This window comes from Entelurus aequoreus, linkage group LG10 (assembly GCF_033978785.1).
Source record: "Entelurus aequoreus isolate RoL-2023_Sb linkage group LG10, RoL_Eaeq_v1.1, whole genome shotgun sequence".
Classification (NCBI taxonomy): Eukaryota; Metazoa; Chordata; class Actinopteri; order Syngnathiformes; family Syngnathidae; genus Entelurus; species Entelurus aequoreus.
Genome location: NC_084740.1, coordinates 18,858,383 through 18,876,600, shown reverse-complemented (window position 1 = coordinate 18,876,600; position 18,218 = coordinate 18,858,383). Strand labels below are relative to the sequence as shown.

Here is an 18,218-nt window from a genome sequence, read left to right as displayed (position 1 = left end):
AGACAGATACAAACGGTCTGTAAAATATTGAAATGTACATTCTAAGCACCATTCCGTGGCAGAACAAAACATGCAGCATTTGATATAGTTAAAACCTTAGAAAATAAAATAAAACCACAAACCTGCGGGCGACAATCAGACAATGTCGGTATCCCGTCTTTCTTTGGCTTACGCCTAAACACACAGAATAACACTCGTTACCTACGCACGTAAGCACACACACACTGAACAAATCTCATACAACAAAGAGCGGCCGGTTGGCGCCAATATTAGCGATGTTAAATGTTACCTGGAATCCTAACTTAAAACTAGAGGACAACGCAGGTAAACATATTCACGTTCTTGGTACACACATTCATTAATTAAAGACCTAATTTCTACCGATAAACAAACAAAATGTCGGTGGGATCGCCCGACCGAGACTCACCCTCAGCCATGTAGAACTTTTCTGTGAGGGGAAGAAGGGAGGGGCTACACAACCCTGGAGGACTACAGGAGCTCAGGAGGGACAAAAAGATTTCAAACCGTCCTCTCACAGGCGAGCAGAAAAGAGAACTATTTGAAGATAAAATACACAAACAAAATATAATAAATAACAAAGGTGTATTTTAACTCTGTTACACCTACTCAAGTTATTTGAAATGTTTTCACTTCTATAATCTATTGTTTAAAGTATCGCATCCGGGAATGGAAATCGTATATGAATCGGAGGCCAACATTTTTGATTGGGACATCTCCACTCTTACAATGCAGTAGTACTTTTTCCTTGCATTGGTTCTGTCTTAATTACTTAAAACGCAAAGGAAGAAAGCCACAGATTTGTTTGTGTCTGTGATTTGCAGGTAAATAAAAATACTTATTTTAAATCATGCAAGTTTTAACAAATGGACTAAAAATATGCAAAGGGACTATTTTATACTAAATGCATTTTGCATTGGGCGGTGTTTTCATATTAAAATTGGTAAAGTGAGTATTGGGGTGTGGGAAAGATCTTGTTTATTAGGCCTACTTTTCACAAATTAAAAAAATAATCAAAGCAAACCAAAGAGTGTTATTGTGCCGTTAGGGGTGCATGTCTGATGCAAGGGCTGTTTAACACCTTTCTTACATCACGACTCTGGAGACCAGGTTTATTGACATTCAAAAGGGTGAAACTAAAAAGACGAACAATACTGTCAATATATACATATGTTATGCAAATGTGTTCATATATATTCTGTAACGCTACCTTACAAGGCATGAGAAGGTAAACAAAAGTGAATTTGTACTACGACGCCATCTTAGATGACATCGCAAATTATCGATAATGAGCATGACAAAGATCTCATTATACATCACAAATCGTAAATTTAGCTGGAAATATTTTAGACAAAAACCACGTTTCAAAGTTCAACTTATGATACATACCGCCTATGCAGTCTTAAACAAAATATATATGCAGTATTTCTTCGAAAATAACCACCATAAAGTACGTGCTGGCACCGTAGATTTCTCTGCTTGGCTTATGCAACTTCCGGTTAATAAAGTTTGATTCAAAGTACACACTTCTCTGTAGTAACTTCCCTGACCACATGATGGCGACATACACACATGTAATAATGTTAATTAAATAACAAGCAATAAGCACAACACACTTCGACACCAAGAGTTTACAACTTTTAGTTGTAACAGAACAGTTATGCACCTGTCTGCTTCCCTTTCCAAGGTTGAGGTCCGTGGTGGAGGAACGATGGGGACCTTGTTCAGAGAGTACGGCAGCACTTCCTCCATCGACATCCAGGGTATCCCTGACCAAAGCTTTTTCGACATGCTCACCCAGTTCCACCAGGAGAGGCCTGACCAGCGCAGCTCAGCCCCCACGCGCCTCAAAGACCTGCTATATGCCGCAGACTCCGCGCAGACCACAACCCTCTCCGGTGCTCCCTCGCTCGGTTCCACCCTGACCGGGGACGAGCAGAGGAAGGACGGAGGCGAGCGAGTCAGGAAGAAAAGTGGCGGGACGGAATCTTCACTGGGAACATCCTCGTTATTCCGAAAACTCCGCAGCGCCAGTCGAGTGGAGCAGGATGGGGGGAAAGGGGAGATGACTGAGGACGGGGGACGGGGTTCATCAGAAGCATCCTACAAAGTCTGGGTGTGCCCCAAGAGCTTTGTCCACTATGACGCACAGAGTATCCTGTTTGACCTTCATGAGGCTGCAGCCCAGCGAGGCTATGTGACCCAAAGAAGGAACACAGCCACAGGGGCATCAGCTGCCTCAGTGTCCATGTCTGTATCCAGATCCTTGGCTGAACCTGTGTACGCCAGCATTGAGGACTTAACTATGGGTCTGGATGGTAGTTCAACCATGTCCTCTCTGGCCGTGGACCCTACGGACCTTCCTCCCAGAGCTCACAGCTCAGGCCCGCTGCTCCTCAGCTGCCCCCACTTTCTCAATGAGACTGGGGGTCACGGCGAGCGCAACATCAGCTTCCTCAGTTCATCAGCAGAGCGAGGGGAGGGAGGCGGAGATGGAGCAAGCGGTTGGCTGAGGAGAAGTAACGCCAGTATCTCTGTGCTGGAAGTGCCTATAGAACAGCAGGTCACACGCCTGGACAGACTTAAGGAGTACAGCATAGAGCATGTTGACCTGGGGGCCAGGTACTACAGGAACTACTTTCATGGGAAAGGTAACACACACAAATACTCTATGATCCAGTGTGAATGTATACAAAATCTCACAAAAGTGAGTACATTTCAACAACCATTGTATAACTGCATATCTTAAGGGAGTGATATTACCCAAAAATAATCTTTTCTTACCTATTGGCTGGTTTTTGTCCATATGGGAGTCCTTAAAATGTGAGGAGGCATGGCAGAGGTATTTATAAAACTATCTTGCCTTCTTCCAAACTTTCTCCAAACGAGCCGTTTGTAATTTGAGGATTTAGTGACAAAGGTTTACCCGGAGAGCTTTGCACGAGTCCGCCATTTGCATTCAGTTGTAGTCAAGAAGATGTCGCCATTTCTAAAAAAAAATAGTGTATAGTTCTAACATGTCTGTCAAAGGAGACCTATTATGCAAAACCAACTTTTCTAACCTTTTGGTACCTGTGTGTGTATTTGGGATCTGCATAAAGTGTGGCATTTGCAGAGATACCGTATTTTCCGGACGATAACGATAACAGGGGTTAGTGCATGTGCCTCACAATACGAAGGTCCTGAGTTCAATCCCGGGCTCGGGATCTTTCTGTGTGGAGTTTGCATGTTCCCTCAGGGTACTCCGGCTTCCTCCCACCTCCAAAGACATGCACCTGGGGATAGGATGATTGGCAACACTAAATGGGCCCTAGTGTGTGAATGTTGTCTATCTGTGTTGGCCCTGTGATGAGGTGGTGACTTGTCAAGGGTGTACCCCGCTTTCCGCCCGAATGCAGCTGAGATAGGCTCCAGCACCCCCGCGACCCCGAACAGGACAAGCGTTATAAAATGGATGGCTGGACACACGGCGCTAAAAAATCTATCAAAATGTTTTAGTACGACTTTGGTAAGCTATGAAGCCGCACCGCTTGAAGGATTGTCGGCGCAATAAACATAGGAGTCTTATTATGGTGTGTGTATATATGATAACGTAGTTCCTGAAATTTGTGAGATGCTGCATATGGTTTAGTTCTGCCACTGACAATCCCACCAGTTCATCCTTTGACAGTTCATATCCAGCTGGGCCCGAGCATTGCAAAGGGATCCAAACTGGCAGCTATCCCAGGATTTTTTTTATTCACACATCTTGCCGCCACAGGACTGTTGGCAAACTTGAAGCCGATAATACGCTACTCGTCTCACCAGGATAGCAATTTCAACATTACATCTAGTTAAACTCAATGTATTCATCACATTAAGAAGTAAGACTAATTTAAAAGATGAATTGCATTTCTCATCACCTCATTGGACCTTATGTGTGTATGAAATGTCCCCTCGGCAAACATCATCTGGCTGCATCTTAATTAGTCACACACACTGTTCGGAGCGTGTGTGCGAGTTAGCGTGCGCTGTATGTGTGGTAAATGAGACAGCCCCAGCAGCCAAACGCGTAAAGGTTATCGCTCCAAAAATATGTCCCTCCTTTGGCTTCCTGCAGGATGCATGTCCTGAACGCCCATTAAAAAGAGGACATTTCCTTTCTTTTTTTTATTTTATTTTTATTGACATCTAGCATCAGACATTCCTATCCATTACATCATATTCACATACATCATATATCTGTTGTCTGCCCTAAATGTCAAAATGTTTTTTTTTGTTTATATCCCAACCATACCACCCCCCACCCAAAAAAAAGAAAGAAACAGCAGAAAAACTAAGTAGTATTTGCAAATACATCAATTAAATAAATAAAAAATAAATAATAATACATTATTAATAATAATAATCAGAAATAAAATAAAATAATATAAACAGATATACATATACACACATATAGGGAGTAATCTTTTATTGTATTTTTTTAAGCAGTACAATCACTGTCCATCCATCCATTTACTACCGCTTGTCCCTTTTGGGGTCGCAGGGGGTGCTGGAGCCTATCTCAGCTGCATTCGGGCGGAAGGCGGGGTACACCCTGGACAAGTCGCCATCTCATCACAGGGCCAACACAGATAGACAAAGGAAGCCGGAGTACCCGGAGGGAACCCACGCAGTCACGGGGAGAACATGCAAACTCCACACAGAAAGATCCCGAGCCTGGGATTGAACTCAGGACCTTCGTATTGTGGCACATGCACTAACCCCTGTACCACCGTGCTGAAAGTCAGGCTTATGGGGCGTGACTTGATTGACCCAGTTTTCCCAGTATGAAGTACATTTCTCCAATTTATAATTAATAAAAGCAGTTATCTTCTCCATTTTATATATGTCCATTGTTTCCATCCATTGCTTCAAAGTTGGGCTCTCCTGGGATATCGATTTCGTAGTAATGGTCTTTTTACAGGCCACCAGTAGGATGTTTATCTTTTTTCCGCAAGTCCTGAGGTACATGTCCGAAAAACAGGGTCTTACTTTCAAGGGGTATTTCACATTTGAAAATATCCTGTAGAGCAGAGTTTTTCAACCTTTTCTGAGCCAAGGCATATTTTCTTCATTGAAAAAATCCAGAGGCACACCACCAGCAGAAATCATTGAAAAAGGAAACTCAGTAGCTGATATTGACAATAATAAGTCGTTTTCGCAATTGTTGGATATGAATTTAAACCATAACCAACCATGCATCACTATAGCTCTTGTCTCAAAGTGGGTGTACTGTCACCTCCTATCACATCCTGACTTATTTGGACTTTTTTGCTGTTTTCATGTGTGTAGTGTTTTAGTTCTTGTCTTGCTATTTTGTTGGCTTTTTCTGTTTTGTTGGTAATTTCCTGTAGCAGTTACATGTCTTCCTTGAACGCTATTCCCCGCAGCGGCTTTGTTTTGGCAATCAAGAATATTTAAGTTGTTGATTGTCATGTCATGTGCGGATGTACTTTGTGGACGCCGTCTGCTCCACACACTGTAAGTCTTTGCTGTCTTCCAGCATTCTGTTTTTGTTTACTTTGCAGCAAGTTCAGTTTTAGTTTCGTTTTGCATAGCCTTCCCTAAGCTTCAATGCCTTTTCTTAGCGGCACTCGCCTTGTGTTTATTTTTGGTTTAAGCGTTAGATACCTTTTTTTTTTACCTTCACATTGCCTCCCACTGTCGCCTGCGTATTGAGATCACGACAAACCATGTTCCCGACATCTACAAAGCAATTAGCTACCTGCTGCCACCTACTGATATGGAATAGTATTACACGGTTACTCTGCCGAGCTCTGGACAGCACAGACACTCAACAACGGCACATTATTTGCGGATTATAATTACTGGTTTGAAAAAAATATTTTTAACTAGGGATGTCCGATAATGGCTTTTTTGCCGATATCCGATATTCCAATATTGTCCAACTCTTAATTACCGATACCGATATATACAGTCGTGGAATTAACACATTATTATGCCTAATTTGGACAACCAGGTATGGTGAAGATAAGGTCCTTTTTAAAAAAATTAATCAAATAAAATAAGATAAATAAATTAAAAACATTTTCTTGAATAAAAAAGAAAGTAAAACAATATAAAAACAGTTACGTAGAAACTAGTAATTACCGTAATGAAAATGAGTCAAATTAACTGTTATAGTTTAGTACTATTAGTGGACCAGCAGCACACACAATCATGTGTGCTTACGGACTGTATCCCTTGCAGACTGTATTGATATATATTGATATATAATGTAGGAACCAGAATATTAATAACAGAAAGAAACAACGCTTTTGTGTGAATGAGTGTAAATGGGGGAGGGAGGTTTTTTGGGTTGGTGCACTAATTGTAAGTGTATCTCGTGTTTTTTATGTTGATTTAAAAATATATATATAAATAGATTAATGAATAAAAAAAATTTTTTTTAAAACTATGCCGATAATTTCCGATATTACATTTTAAACCATTTATCGGCATCTCTATTTTTAACCCAATTAGGTGAAATTATATCATCTCCCACAGTGGTTGAAAAACACTGCTGTAGAGCTTGGTTTATCTCTTTCCAATAGTCCTTTATGGTGGAGCAGTCCCAGAAAACATGGTAGTGGTTTGCATTTTAATTCCCACAATTTCTCCAACAGGCAGGGGAGTTATCATAATGAGACTTCTGAGAAGGTGTAATAAAAAAATCTGATCAAACCTTTCCAGCCAAACTCCCTCCACTTGGGTGAGCTCGTACAAGTCCATTGATATTTCCATATTATTGTGGAAATACCAATTATCAGCACAAGATACGGCATGGAAGCGAAGCAAACTTGACTGATATGTAAGGAGGCCATTGTCCTTTCTGGGCAGCGGGCTCCACCCGACTACGGTATCTAGAGAGTTAAAGTTTGAACTTGGTAAGCATTGAAAAGGCTTAGCTCACGGGGTTTAGAAAAAGGACATACGATGCGCGTAAAGTGGGCGGATAACTCTGGAATAGGAATTGAATGGAACTTTATTGTCATTGCATTTAAAAAGTACAACAACATTACATTTTCTATACAAACGTGTCCAAGATCACAAATAAAGTATAAGTTTCAAGTTTTATTTGTCACATGCAGAGTACACCACAGTGAAATGCTTTTTTCCATGCTCTTCGGATATTGCGTACAGTGGGATCCAAACACTAGTTACAGAATCTAATACACTAACTACAGAAAAATACAACAATTTGAATAGCTCTGATGTACATTAATTACAAGACAATACGTTGCACAATAAGTTAGAGTAGTTATGGTAGAGGTATCAGTACAAGTAGAAGTACAGTAGTCAAATACAGTACCAGTGCAAGATCAAATAGTATAACAGTATATACAGTATATACTCTGGTTTGGCAGACCAGGGTGGTGGTTCCTTTCTTTAAGAAGGGGAACCGGAGGGTGTGTTCCAACTATCGTGGGATCACACTCCTCAGCCTTCTCGGTAAGGTCTATTCAGGTGTACTGGAGAGAAGGCTACGCCGGATAGTGGAACCTCGGATCCAGGAGGAACAGTGTGGTTTTCGTCCTGGTCGTGGAACGGTAGACCAGCTCTACACACTCGGCAGGGTCCTTGAGGGTGCATGGGAGTTTGCCCATCCAGTCTTCATGTGCTTTGTGGACTTGGAGAAGGCATTCGACCGTGTCCCCCGGGAAGTCCTGTGGGGAGTGCTCAGAGAATATAGGGTATCGGACTGTCTGATTGTGGCGGTCCGCTCCCTGTATGATCAGTGTCAGAGCTTGGTCCGCATTGCCGGCAGTAAGTCGGACCCATTTCCAGTGAGGGTTGGACTCCGCCAAGGCTGCCCTTTGTCACCGATTCTGTTCATAACTTTTATGGACAGAATTTCTAGGCGCAGTCAGGGCGTTGAGGGGATCCGGTTTGGTGGCTGCAGGACTAGGTCTCTGCTTTTTGCAGATGATGTGGTCCTGATGGCTTCAACTGGCCAGGATCTTCAGCTCTCACTGGATCAGTTCGCAGCCGAGTGTGAAGCGACTGGATGAAAATCAGCACCTCCAAGTCCGAGTCCATGGTTCTCGCCCGGGAAAGGGTGGAGTGCCATCTCCAGGTTGGGGAGGAGATCTTGCCCCAAGTGGAGGAGTTCAAGTCTTCAAGGAGTCTTGCTCACGAGTGGGGGAAGAGTGGATCTTGAGATTGACAGGCGGATCGGTGCGGCATCTTCAGTAATGCAGACGCTGTATCGATCCGTTGTGGTGAAGAAGGAGCTGAGCCGGAAGGCAAAGCTCTCAATTTACCGGTCGATCTACGTTCCCATCTCACCTATGGTCATGAGCTTTGGGTTATGACCGAAAGGACAAGATCACGGGTACAAGCGGCCGAAAATAATTTCCTCCGCCGGGTGGCGGGGCTCTCCCTTAGAGATAGGGTGAGAAGCTCTGTCATCCGAGAGGAGCTCAAAGTAAAGCCGCTGCTCTTCCACATCGAGAGGAGCCAGATGAGGTGGTTCGGGCATCTGGTCAGAATGCCACCCGAACGCCTCCCTAGGGAGGTGTTTAGGGCACGTCCGACTGGCAGGAGGCCAAGGGGAAGACCCAGGACACGTTGGGAAGACTATGTCTCCTGGTTGGCCTGGGAACGCCTCGGGATCCCCCAAGAGGAGCTGGACGAAGTGGCTGGGGAGAGGGAAGTCTGGGCTTATCTGCTTAGGCTGCTGCCCCCGCGACCCGACCTCGGATAAGCGGAAGAAAATGGATGGATGGATGTTATATATACAGTATAGGAAGCAACAAATATTAAGGTGTCTACAGTTCTTTGGCAGTTGAGTAGTGACAGTAGTATGAACAAAGGTAATGGAACAGTATGACTTCTCTATACTCTTGTTTTTACATTATTTACAGTCATTGAATGAACAGTATTGTAGTCCGGTAACTACAGTGGTAAGTAAAGTGGTTCCAAGGTAGACAGAACGGAAAGACTGATGTAACTTGAGGGTTCCTGGTTCGATCCCCAGCTTCCGCCATCCTCGTCAGGTCCGTTGTGTCCTTGAGCAAGACACTTCACCCTTGCTCCTGATGGGTCGTGGTTAGGGCCTTGCATTGGTGAATGTGGAAATAGTGTCAAAGCGCTTTGAGTACCTTGAAGGTAGAAAAGCGCTATACAAGTATAACCCATTTACAATAACTAGTAAGATATTGAGGGCCAGTTTCTTTTGATTCTACATCATCAGCGTGTGAATGATTCACCAACACACTTTCCTTGGCAACATATGCCGCCATCATTAATCCTTACGTATCTTGATGAAGTTGCACAATTTGATTTAAAATTAGCATTGTTCTGATAGCCTGATAGTCGTTTTGTTTTTGCTGTGTCGTCATTTTGCTGTCTAAAAGCACTTTAATTTCCCCACCAGAACATTCAAACTACTTCGGGACGGATGAAAAGCTCGGTCCTGTGGCTGTGAGTATCCGTAGGGAGAAATTGGAGGACACCAAAGACCTGAAAGACCAGTATCAGTACCGTCTGATCGTGAGAACGAGCGAGGTACGTGCACACCCTCAGCTTTATGCTTTTGTCATTAAGAATTGTATTCTGCACTTTTCCACTTCACTGTAGTGTTTCTAATACAGTACTTCCAAGCTAATGCCATTTACGTGTTATAAACCACTGTCAAGGACGTTTACTGTATAGTCCTATCCACACTGTAACATTGAAAGATTCACGCATGCTAATTCTTGCTTATTTTGTTGCTATAGCACGAGGGTCAGCAACCAGAGGCTCTCTTTCTCTCTCTCTTTAGTGTCGCCCTAGTGGCTCCCTGGAGCATTTTTTTAAAAGGATTGAAAATGGGAAAAAAAAATGTTGTTTTAGTATGTTTTTTGTTTGAGGACAAACATGACACAAACCTTCCCAATTGCTAGAAAGCCCACTGTAGGATATGTTTGTGTGTATGCTTCACTGATGAGATTATTTGGTGAAAATCGATTTGTCCTACTCATTTCGGCAGTTCTTGAACTCACCATAGTGTGGACTGTGACGCAACAGTTTGTTTACGTGTAAAATCTTCCACTCCTTCTTTGTCTCATTTTGTCCACCAAACCTTTTATGCTGTGTGTGAATGCACAAAGGTGTGCTTTGTTGATGTTATTGACTTGTTGGAGTGCTAATCAGGCATATTTGGTCAGTGCATGACTGCACGCTAATCAATGCTAACATGCTATTTAGGCTAGTTGTATGTTATATTGCATCATTCTGCCTCATTTGTAGGTATATTTACTTTTATCCTCTTTGTATGTAATTTAGTTTTGCATGTCTCATGTCACATTTCCGATAGTTGTTTGTGTGCCATGTTGTTCCAGACCACAGCAAACATTATCCAACTTGCAAGGATTGTAATAAATCCATTAGAAGAAGGCAGCCTGCCGTTTCCTTTAACTTGGACACACACATCTATACCTTTGGCCATTAAAAGCCAGTAATTTCCAGGAGTTATCTCACCTTCTGAGTAGCATCTGATTTACTAATGGTTTCTAATGTTGTAAAAATGTGTAGAATAAATATTATATTTCAACATTTCTGTCAACAAAGATTTGCTTCAGCCTGCGACACATAATCATTTTGATAGTAGGCTATTATAGCTAATATAGACAATTACGTCATGTGTTGCCTTCATTATAACACTTATATAAGGCTTTTCATTTTGGGTTGCCGACCCCTGCTATAGCATATACACAGTAAGTGACATCGGCGGCTCCCCCGAGCATCATGCCCAAAATGCTTTGGAAGACATGCTACTGTACAGGTAACACAGATGCTAGAGATGTCCTTATCCCGGATCAGGGGACTGGATCGGGCTGATATTTTCCTTTTTTAACTGATCTTCACTGCAGCTGTGTCCCATGGTTTAAGACTGTACTCGCGTGAAAGATTTCTTCAAAAAGGTTGTACGTTCAAGGAGACAGGATTACATTTAGAGTTTTTCTTACCCACATGCAAGAGGTGGGGGTCCTGTCGGAACAACGGCTCGAATTTGAGACCCAAGTTGCAATGAAACCACAGTGCTAAGACACTTCTAATATATCAATCCTCACCACCATGTCGGAAAATAAACTTAAGTTTATTTAAATTATCATTATTACTGAAGTACTAGTGGAAAAGGAATGGCTAAGCCTGCTACACAAACACTGAGCAGGACAACACAAGAAGCTAACCGCGATATTCAATGTTAAGTAGGGGTGATCGACCCAGATGACGATACTATCAATACAGTATCAGCATACAAAGAATGCTAAAGTGTTTGGATTGATTATTTTTATTTTTATTTTTCTTGTTCTCATTATTACAAATAAATTTTTGCTTTTGTTTGGTTTGGTTTGTTTGGTTCCTGGTTTGATTCCAGCATCCGCCATCCTAGTCACGGCCGTTGTGTCCTTGGGCAAGACATTTAACCCATCTTGCTCCCGGTGCCGCTCACACTGGTGTAAACATGTGAAAGAATGTCTGGTGGTGGTCGGAGAGGCCGTAGGCACTAATTGGCAGCCACGCTCCCGTCAGTCTACCCCAGTGCATCTGTTGCTACAAATGTAGCTTACCACCAACTACATAAATCTAATCCATTATTAATATTATTATGATTGTGCACTAGCCACCTTATTTTGTGAAAAGAATGTTGGCCACATTAACTACCACACAATCAATACCGCAAGTGTAACACATCATCTGATTTACAGTGTCATCAAATTCTACATTTAATAAGATCAGCTTTATAAAAATGTGGTATTGTGTTTACTTTAGTTACTCACTGTGAAACATATTTAGTTCTATAATCTCAAAGCATCAGATCGGGACTCAAAATCAATTTGGTTCCAGAGGCCAATAATTATGAAACGGGACATTTTTAACAGATACTTCTAAAGTTTTTTGTGATGAGGTGGCGACTTGTCCAGGGTATACCCCGCCTTCCGTCCGACTGCAGCTGAGATAGGCTCCAGCACCTCCCGCGATCCCAAAGGGGACAAGCGGTAGAAAATGGATGGATGGATAGACTTTTAAAGTTTTATAATCATTCGACAAATGGTCAAGGATTTATAGTCAACGAGGTGGGGACTTGTGCAGGGTACACCCGAATGCAGCTGCATCCCCGTCATCCTTAGAGGGACAAGCGGTAGAAAATGGATGGATGGAGTTGTTAAGTGTAGCCTGTATTCCTGCAGAGACGTTTTGTTTGACGTTGGCCATGTTTCCAAACCGATCTTTTTCAAGTTTTGCAATCCTGTGTTTGTAAGTCCCCAAAAGGTGTCTATCAAACCTTTGTAGTAAACACCCTGCGGGTGTTTTTTTTTTAGAGCGCATTGAGCCACGGGATTTATTAGCAGCGCCACCTTGCGGTGTATTTGTCAGAAGAAGAATAACACAGGCAACACAGTAGGAGTCCTTGTTTTGTAAAACGTAACACTTTAGTGTGCTGAGTTGGCTCACACAAACATAAACAGGTTTCCACAATGCTGTAGCGATCCAATGAGTGGTGTGCCGTCAGGGCCAGCAAGGCCTTCTGTGCATAACCCGAAATCATGATCATAATTAAAGATAAAAGTAATTTACTTTCCCTAAATATCTAAAAGTATTCATATTCTCTTCATGTCATATTATGCTCCTTCCAGTGCTTTTGTTTTTAGTTTTAGTTTGTATCCAATCAGAATTCAGCTTATGTTGCCATTCTATACCAAATCTGCCAGAGGCCTTCAGAATTAACAATGCGGGTGTCCGTGCACTGTAAGTGAACGGGCACATACAGTTGATAGATAATTGCCATAGCAAATCAGATCACGAGTTGTTGTCAGTAAGGCCTTCTAGCTGGCCCCACGTTGAACGTGACATTTACGCGTCTTGTGATTGGATACTCATCGGGACCGTTAGCGGATGTATTTGAGAACACATACAGTTGATAGACAGTTGCAATAGCCAATCAGCTCACAAGTTGTTGACAGTAGCCTATCTAGGTGGGATCTGAGCTGAGGATGTCGTTGTGGCTTGTGCAGCCCTTTTGAGACACTCGTGATTTAGGGCTACATTACTAAACTTTGATTGATCGATTGATTGATTGATAGGTAGCCTGATGTTAACGAGACTGTGATTGGATACTCACCAAAGTGAGTATCCAATCACAAGTGGAAACTTAGCAGAAAGTGTTGACCCACAAAGGAGAACAAAAACGTTGATTAGGTGGCAGATATATAGTGATGTTATGAGCTAGGTAACATAAGAACTCCATTACCCAGCATTCCACAGTAGTGAAGAGAATGCACAGTAGCCACGTTTAGGTTGTTAAATGTAGCTGGATATTATTGACGAGCACTTTAAGAAGTCAGCCAACACGCCTTGCCTGCATCTTTTATGATTAGACAAGACAACACATATATTTGCAAGGCCATTTTCAAGAAGGATATTTAAAGAGAAACTACATCTTGTGAGACCATGTCGGCCAACCCCGGAAGCTCGAATGTGTTGTACAAATTGTGAGTTCAAATATTTTATTTCATTATTTTTTCATGTTTGATATGTTTTTTGCAATTTTAATTTTGACAGTACCACATAAGATATGTTTTAATTGCTGATGCGGGTTTATTGATTTTTTAATGCGCCAGAAAATAATCTGTTTTGTAGACTGTTGACGTAATTCAATACCCAGTAGGGCGTAAATGTGTTTCTGTATAGTATTTCTCCAGCAATGGTCATGTGGTGACATCAATGATGGTATTTTGAGAGGTAATCATTGAAGTCGGACATCACTGAAGGCCTAGGAGGGAAACGCATGGCCCGTCACTGGATTCGCTCATTCTTCCTCCGTTGTTTTTATTTGTTTCTGTGTCTCCGTCATTGTGACAAGGTCAATGCGACGTGGTAGTCACTGTTTTACGATACTGTTTTGAAATGGGAAACTGTCTGCGCTGACTGATAATGCAGCGTTACGTTAAATTGGTATGTAAATGTACCCGTTGTCTGTGGTCATATCAAAGGAAGGCAGCAGCAGATGCAAATGCAAACAGTGCTTTTATGCGGATACACGGTTATTATGATGATCGGATTACCTAATCGTCAGATCTGTTAGCATAGTAGTATTCTTTGGACATATTGCATCTATAAACCACCTGTCGTTCTCTTTCACAGTCACTCCAATAAGCAGCGGGTGTTGACTTTGCAGCCGCTGTTGCGTTGTTTTTAGCCGGATTACATGGTGCCTGGCCTCATCACCTTAGCGCTGCTGCAACAATGGTGCCGCTTCCCTGTCTAAGTACACAGAGCTCCTGTGACAGGGCTCTTGTTCCCACACACACTGGATGGGGAAAAAAAGACAGACTTTATTCTCTCTGACTCGAAGCACAGCTGGTCTGGAATATCCATCCACTTTTAGTCATCATATTCACGGTGCAGCAGTGCTGACGCAGCAAGGTGGGCAGACCTTCTCTTTTGCTCCCCACCTTTTTATACTCTCTCACGCTGCTGCAGAAGCAGGTCGATTTCCCTCAAAGCCCGCCACCGAGTGGAATATTAATCGCCAATACAGCTGGACATATTAAAAAACATCCCCGCAGAGTAATGCTGCAAATGTGTGTGAGACTTGAAGGAAGAATGCAGCTTCAATCCAGCAGTTGTCAGGCCATACGTCATCTGGTAGACCCACTAATCATCCATCCGTTTAGCTTCACGAACGCTACGCTGCAGCTGCCCTTCACATACAACGGACAGGGATCAATGATGCAATTTCTCATTTCAACAACTTCGTTTTCTTAGTATTCTTGTGCTCATGCTAAATGTCGACGTGTGTGTGTGAGCAATCAAAAGGAAAAATCCAATCATTTAACACGCACTTTTTAAGTCAGCACAACATTTTTGAATGCTGTTGGTAAATCTTTGCCAGTAATGCCTGTTCAATGATAATACAAAGGTCCTGAGTAGTCCCGGGTTCAATCCCGGGCTCGGGATCTTTCTGTGTGGAGTTTGCATGTTCTCCCCGTGACTGCGTGGGTTCCCTCCGGGTACTCCGGCTTCCTCCCACCTCCAAAGACATGCACCTGGGGATAGGTTGATTGGCAACACTAAATTGGCCCTAGAATGTGAGTGTGAATGTTGTCTGTCTATCTGTGTTGGCCCTGTGATGAGGTGGCGACTTGTCCAGGGTGTACCCCGCCTTCCGCCTGAATGCAGCTGAGATAGGCTCCAGCACCCCCCGCATCCCCAAAAGGGACAAGCGGCAGAAAATTGATGGATGCAAAATGCAGTGCACTACATAGTTACAACCAGCAGGGGTGGTGTTTACTCATTTTGAACGAGTTTGCTTTCTAAAGCAGTGGTTCTCAAACTTGTTTCACGAAGTGAAATGAAGTAAAGTGAATTATATTTATATAGCGCTTTTGTCTAGAGCAGGCCTGGGCAATTATTTTGACTTGGGGGGCCAAATTTAGAGAAAAAAATGTGTCTGGGGGCCGGTATATATATCTATCTGTCTATGTACACATATATTTATACACACACACACACACACACAAACATATATACATTGATATGGAATTGGGGGTTAAATCACCAAAAATTATTCCCTGGCGCGGCCACCGCTGCTGCTCACTGCTCCCCTCACCTCCCAGGGGGTGATCAAGAGTGATGGGTCAAATGCAGAGAATAATTTCACCACACCTAGTGTGTGTGTGACAATCATTAATGCTTTAACTTTAACTTTAATATACATGTAAACTGTGAGAATAGAATACAATAGAATAGAATGGACTTTATAGTCATAATATTTGCATATAACGAGATTAAGGACTCCAATTTAAGGTGCGGTAGTGGAAACAAATATGGCAGAAAAATAAATCACATAAGTAATAAAGATCAAAAAATAAGAATTGAAATAAAAAAACTACTCTCCAATAAAAACAATAAGCAATCCTGTACAATATAAAAAACAATATACAAAAAACTGTACAATATACAGAACATATTGTACAGTTTTTTGTATACTCTACAGTATGTGTGCTTGGGTCCTATTTTTAGGAACACTAATACAAAACCTCACAATAATGTCTGATTGAATGCTAAACACGTTATGACAGACCGCCTTGAAAAACGGAATGACACCCAGAATGTACATGAAAATAAAGAATGTGGGATTTACAATATTAACTATGAAGGATAAAACACTGAATATTGACAACATATGACCGTCACACCCCTCTCCATGGACATATTTTACAATCAACAAAAATGCAACAAACACAGCGAAATATAAACGCGAAGGGGTAAAAAAAAAAATCTGATACATCACTAAGCTTTAGAACTTTGTTGTAAAAAATCTCCTTCCGCGTCTGTCCCTGACACCCACATTTCAGGCCTTATTTTGCCATAGAGACTCAAAGCACTTTACATAGTGAAATACATTATCTACCTGTACATCTTTAAGCTACATTTAAACCAGTGTGGGTGGCACTGGGAGCAGGTGGGTAAAGTGTCTTGCCCAAGGACACAACAGCAGTGACTAGGGTGGCGGAAGCGGGGATCGAACCCGTAAACCTCCAGTTGCTGGCTCGTAAGAACCACCTCAGAAAAAACTTGTCTCTCCATGTACCAACATAATGACCACAATTAAAATACAGCGGCGTAGTAGGCCTAAGTATTCATTAAAAACAAGGCAGGTGTTTTATTTAACAAGTACAGTAGGTATAGAAAGTGAACAGACCCCTTTAAATGTTTTGCTGTTTGTTTCATTGCAGCCATTTGCTAAAATAACATTTAATTTCTTATTTATGTACACTAAGCACCCCATCTTGACAGGAAAAAAACAGAAATGTAGAATTTTTTGCAAATTTATTAAAAAATAAAATCCTCAAATGACATGTACATGCAGTCATGGTCAAAAGTGTACATACACTTGTAAAGAACATAATGTCATGGCTGTCTTGAGTTTCCAATCATTTCTACAACAACATTTATGAAGTTTGGTTCTTTTATGAATTTATTATGGGTCTACTGAAAATGTGAGCAAATCTGCTGGGTCAAAAGTATACATACAGCAATGTTAATATTTGCTTACATGTCCCTTGGCAAGTTTCACTGCAATAAGGCGCTTTTGGTAACCTGGTAATTCCGGGAAAACTGGTATTTTTTCACCAGAAACATGTTGGCTTGAATGTCCAGGGCGAGTGGAGTGTGTGGAAGGTGGAAATGTTCGAATCGGGTAAGAAATGTGGGATATAAAGAGGTTTTTCTTTGCCTATTCATTTTCAACAGGAAAAAGTTCCTGGTAATTCCGGGAAAACTGGTATTTTTTTTCACCGGAAACATGTTGGCTTGAATGTCCAGGGCGAGTGTAGTGTGTGGAAGGAGGAAATGTTCGAATCGGGTAAGAAATGTGGGATATGAAGAGGTTTTTCATTGCCTATTCATTTTCAGCGGGGAAAAGTTCCTGGTAATTCCGGGAAAACTGGTATTTTTTTTCACCGGAAACATGTTAGCTTGAATGTCCAGGGCGAGTGGAGTGTGTGGAAGGTGGAAATGTTCGAATCGGATGAGAAATGTGGGATATGAAGAGGTTTTTAATTCCCTTATCATTTTCAGTGGGAAAAAGTTCCTGGTAATTCTGAGAAAACTGGTAATTTTTTTCACCGGAAACATGTTGGCTTGAATGTCCAGGGCGAGTGGAGTGTGTGGAAGGTGGAAATGTTCGAATCGGGTGAGAAATGTGGGATATGAAGAGGTTTTTAATTGCCTATTCATTTTCAGCGGGAAAAAGTTCCTGGTAATTCCGGGAAAACTGGTAATTTTTTTCACCGGAAACATGTTGGCTTGAATGTCCAGGGCGAGTGGAGTGTGTGGAAGGTGGAAATGTTCGAATCGGGTAAGAAATGTGGGATATAAAGAGGTTTTTAATTGCCTATTCATTTTCAGCGGGAAAACGTTCCTGGTGATTCCGGGAAAACTGATAATTTTTTTCACCGGCAACATGTTGGCTTGAATGTCCAGGGCGAGTGGAGTGTGTGGAAGGTGGAAATGTTCGAATCGGGTGAGAAATGTGGGATATGAAGAGGTTTTTAATTGCCTATTTATTTTCAGCGGGAAAAAGTTCCTGGTAATTCCGGGAAAACTGTTTTGTTTTTTTTACCGGAAACCTGTTGGCTTGAATGTCCAGGGCGAGGGCAGTGCGTGGAAGGTGGAAATGTTGG

The 18,218-nt window shown here is 42.0% G+C and overlaps 1 protein-coding gene across 2 annotated transcripts in view; it reads left to right on the top strand.

Annotated features, from left to right (window-relative positions):
- Positions 1 to 18,218, top strand: part of sipa1l3 (signal-induced proliferation-associated 1 like 3) — a 190,434-nt gene that overhangs the window by 97,754 nt on the left and 74,462 nt on the right. For both annotated transcript variants that reach the window (XR_009827451.1, XM_062060235.1), the window contains exons 3-4: positions 1,706 to 2,669; positions 9,419 to 9,549. Coding sequence is in view for 1 of the 2 variants with exons in the window: in XM_062060235.1 (XP_061916219.1) it covers positions 1,706 to 2,669; positions 9,419 to 9,549 (1,095 nt within the window). In the remaining variant the exon portion in view is untranslated. The remainder of the gene's footprint in view (positions 1 to 1,705; positions 2,670 to 9,418; positions 9,550 to 18,218) is intronic.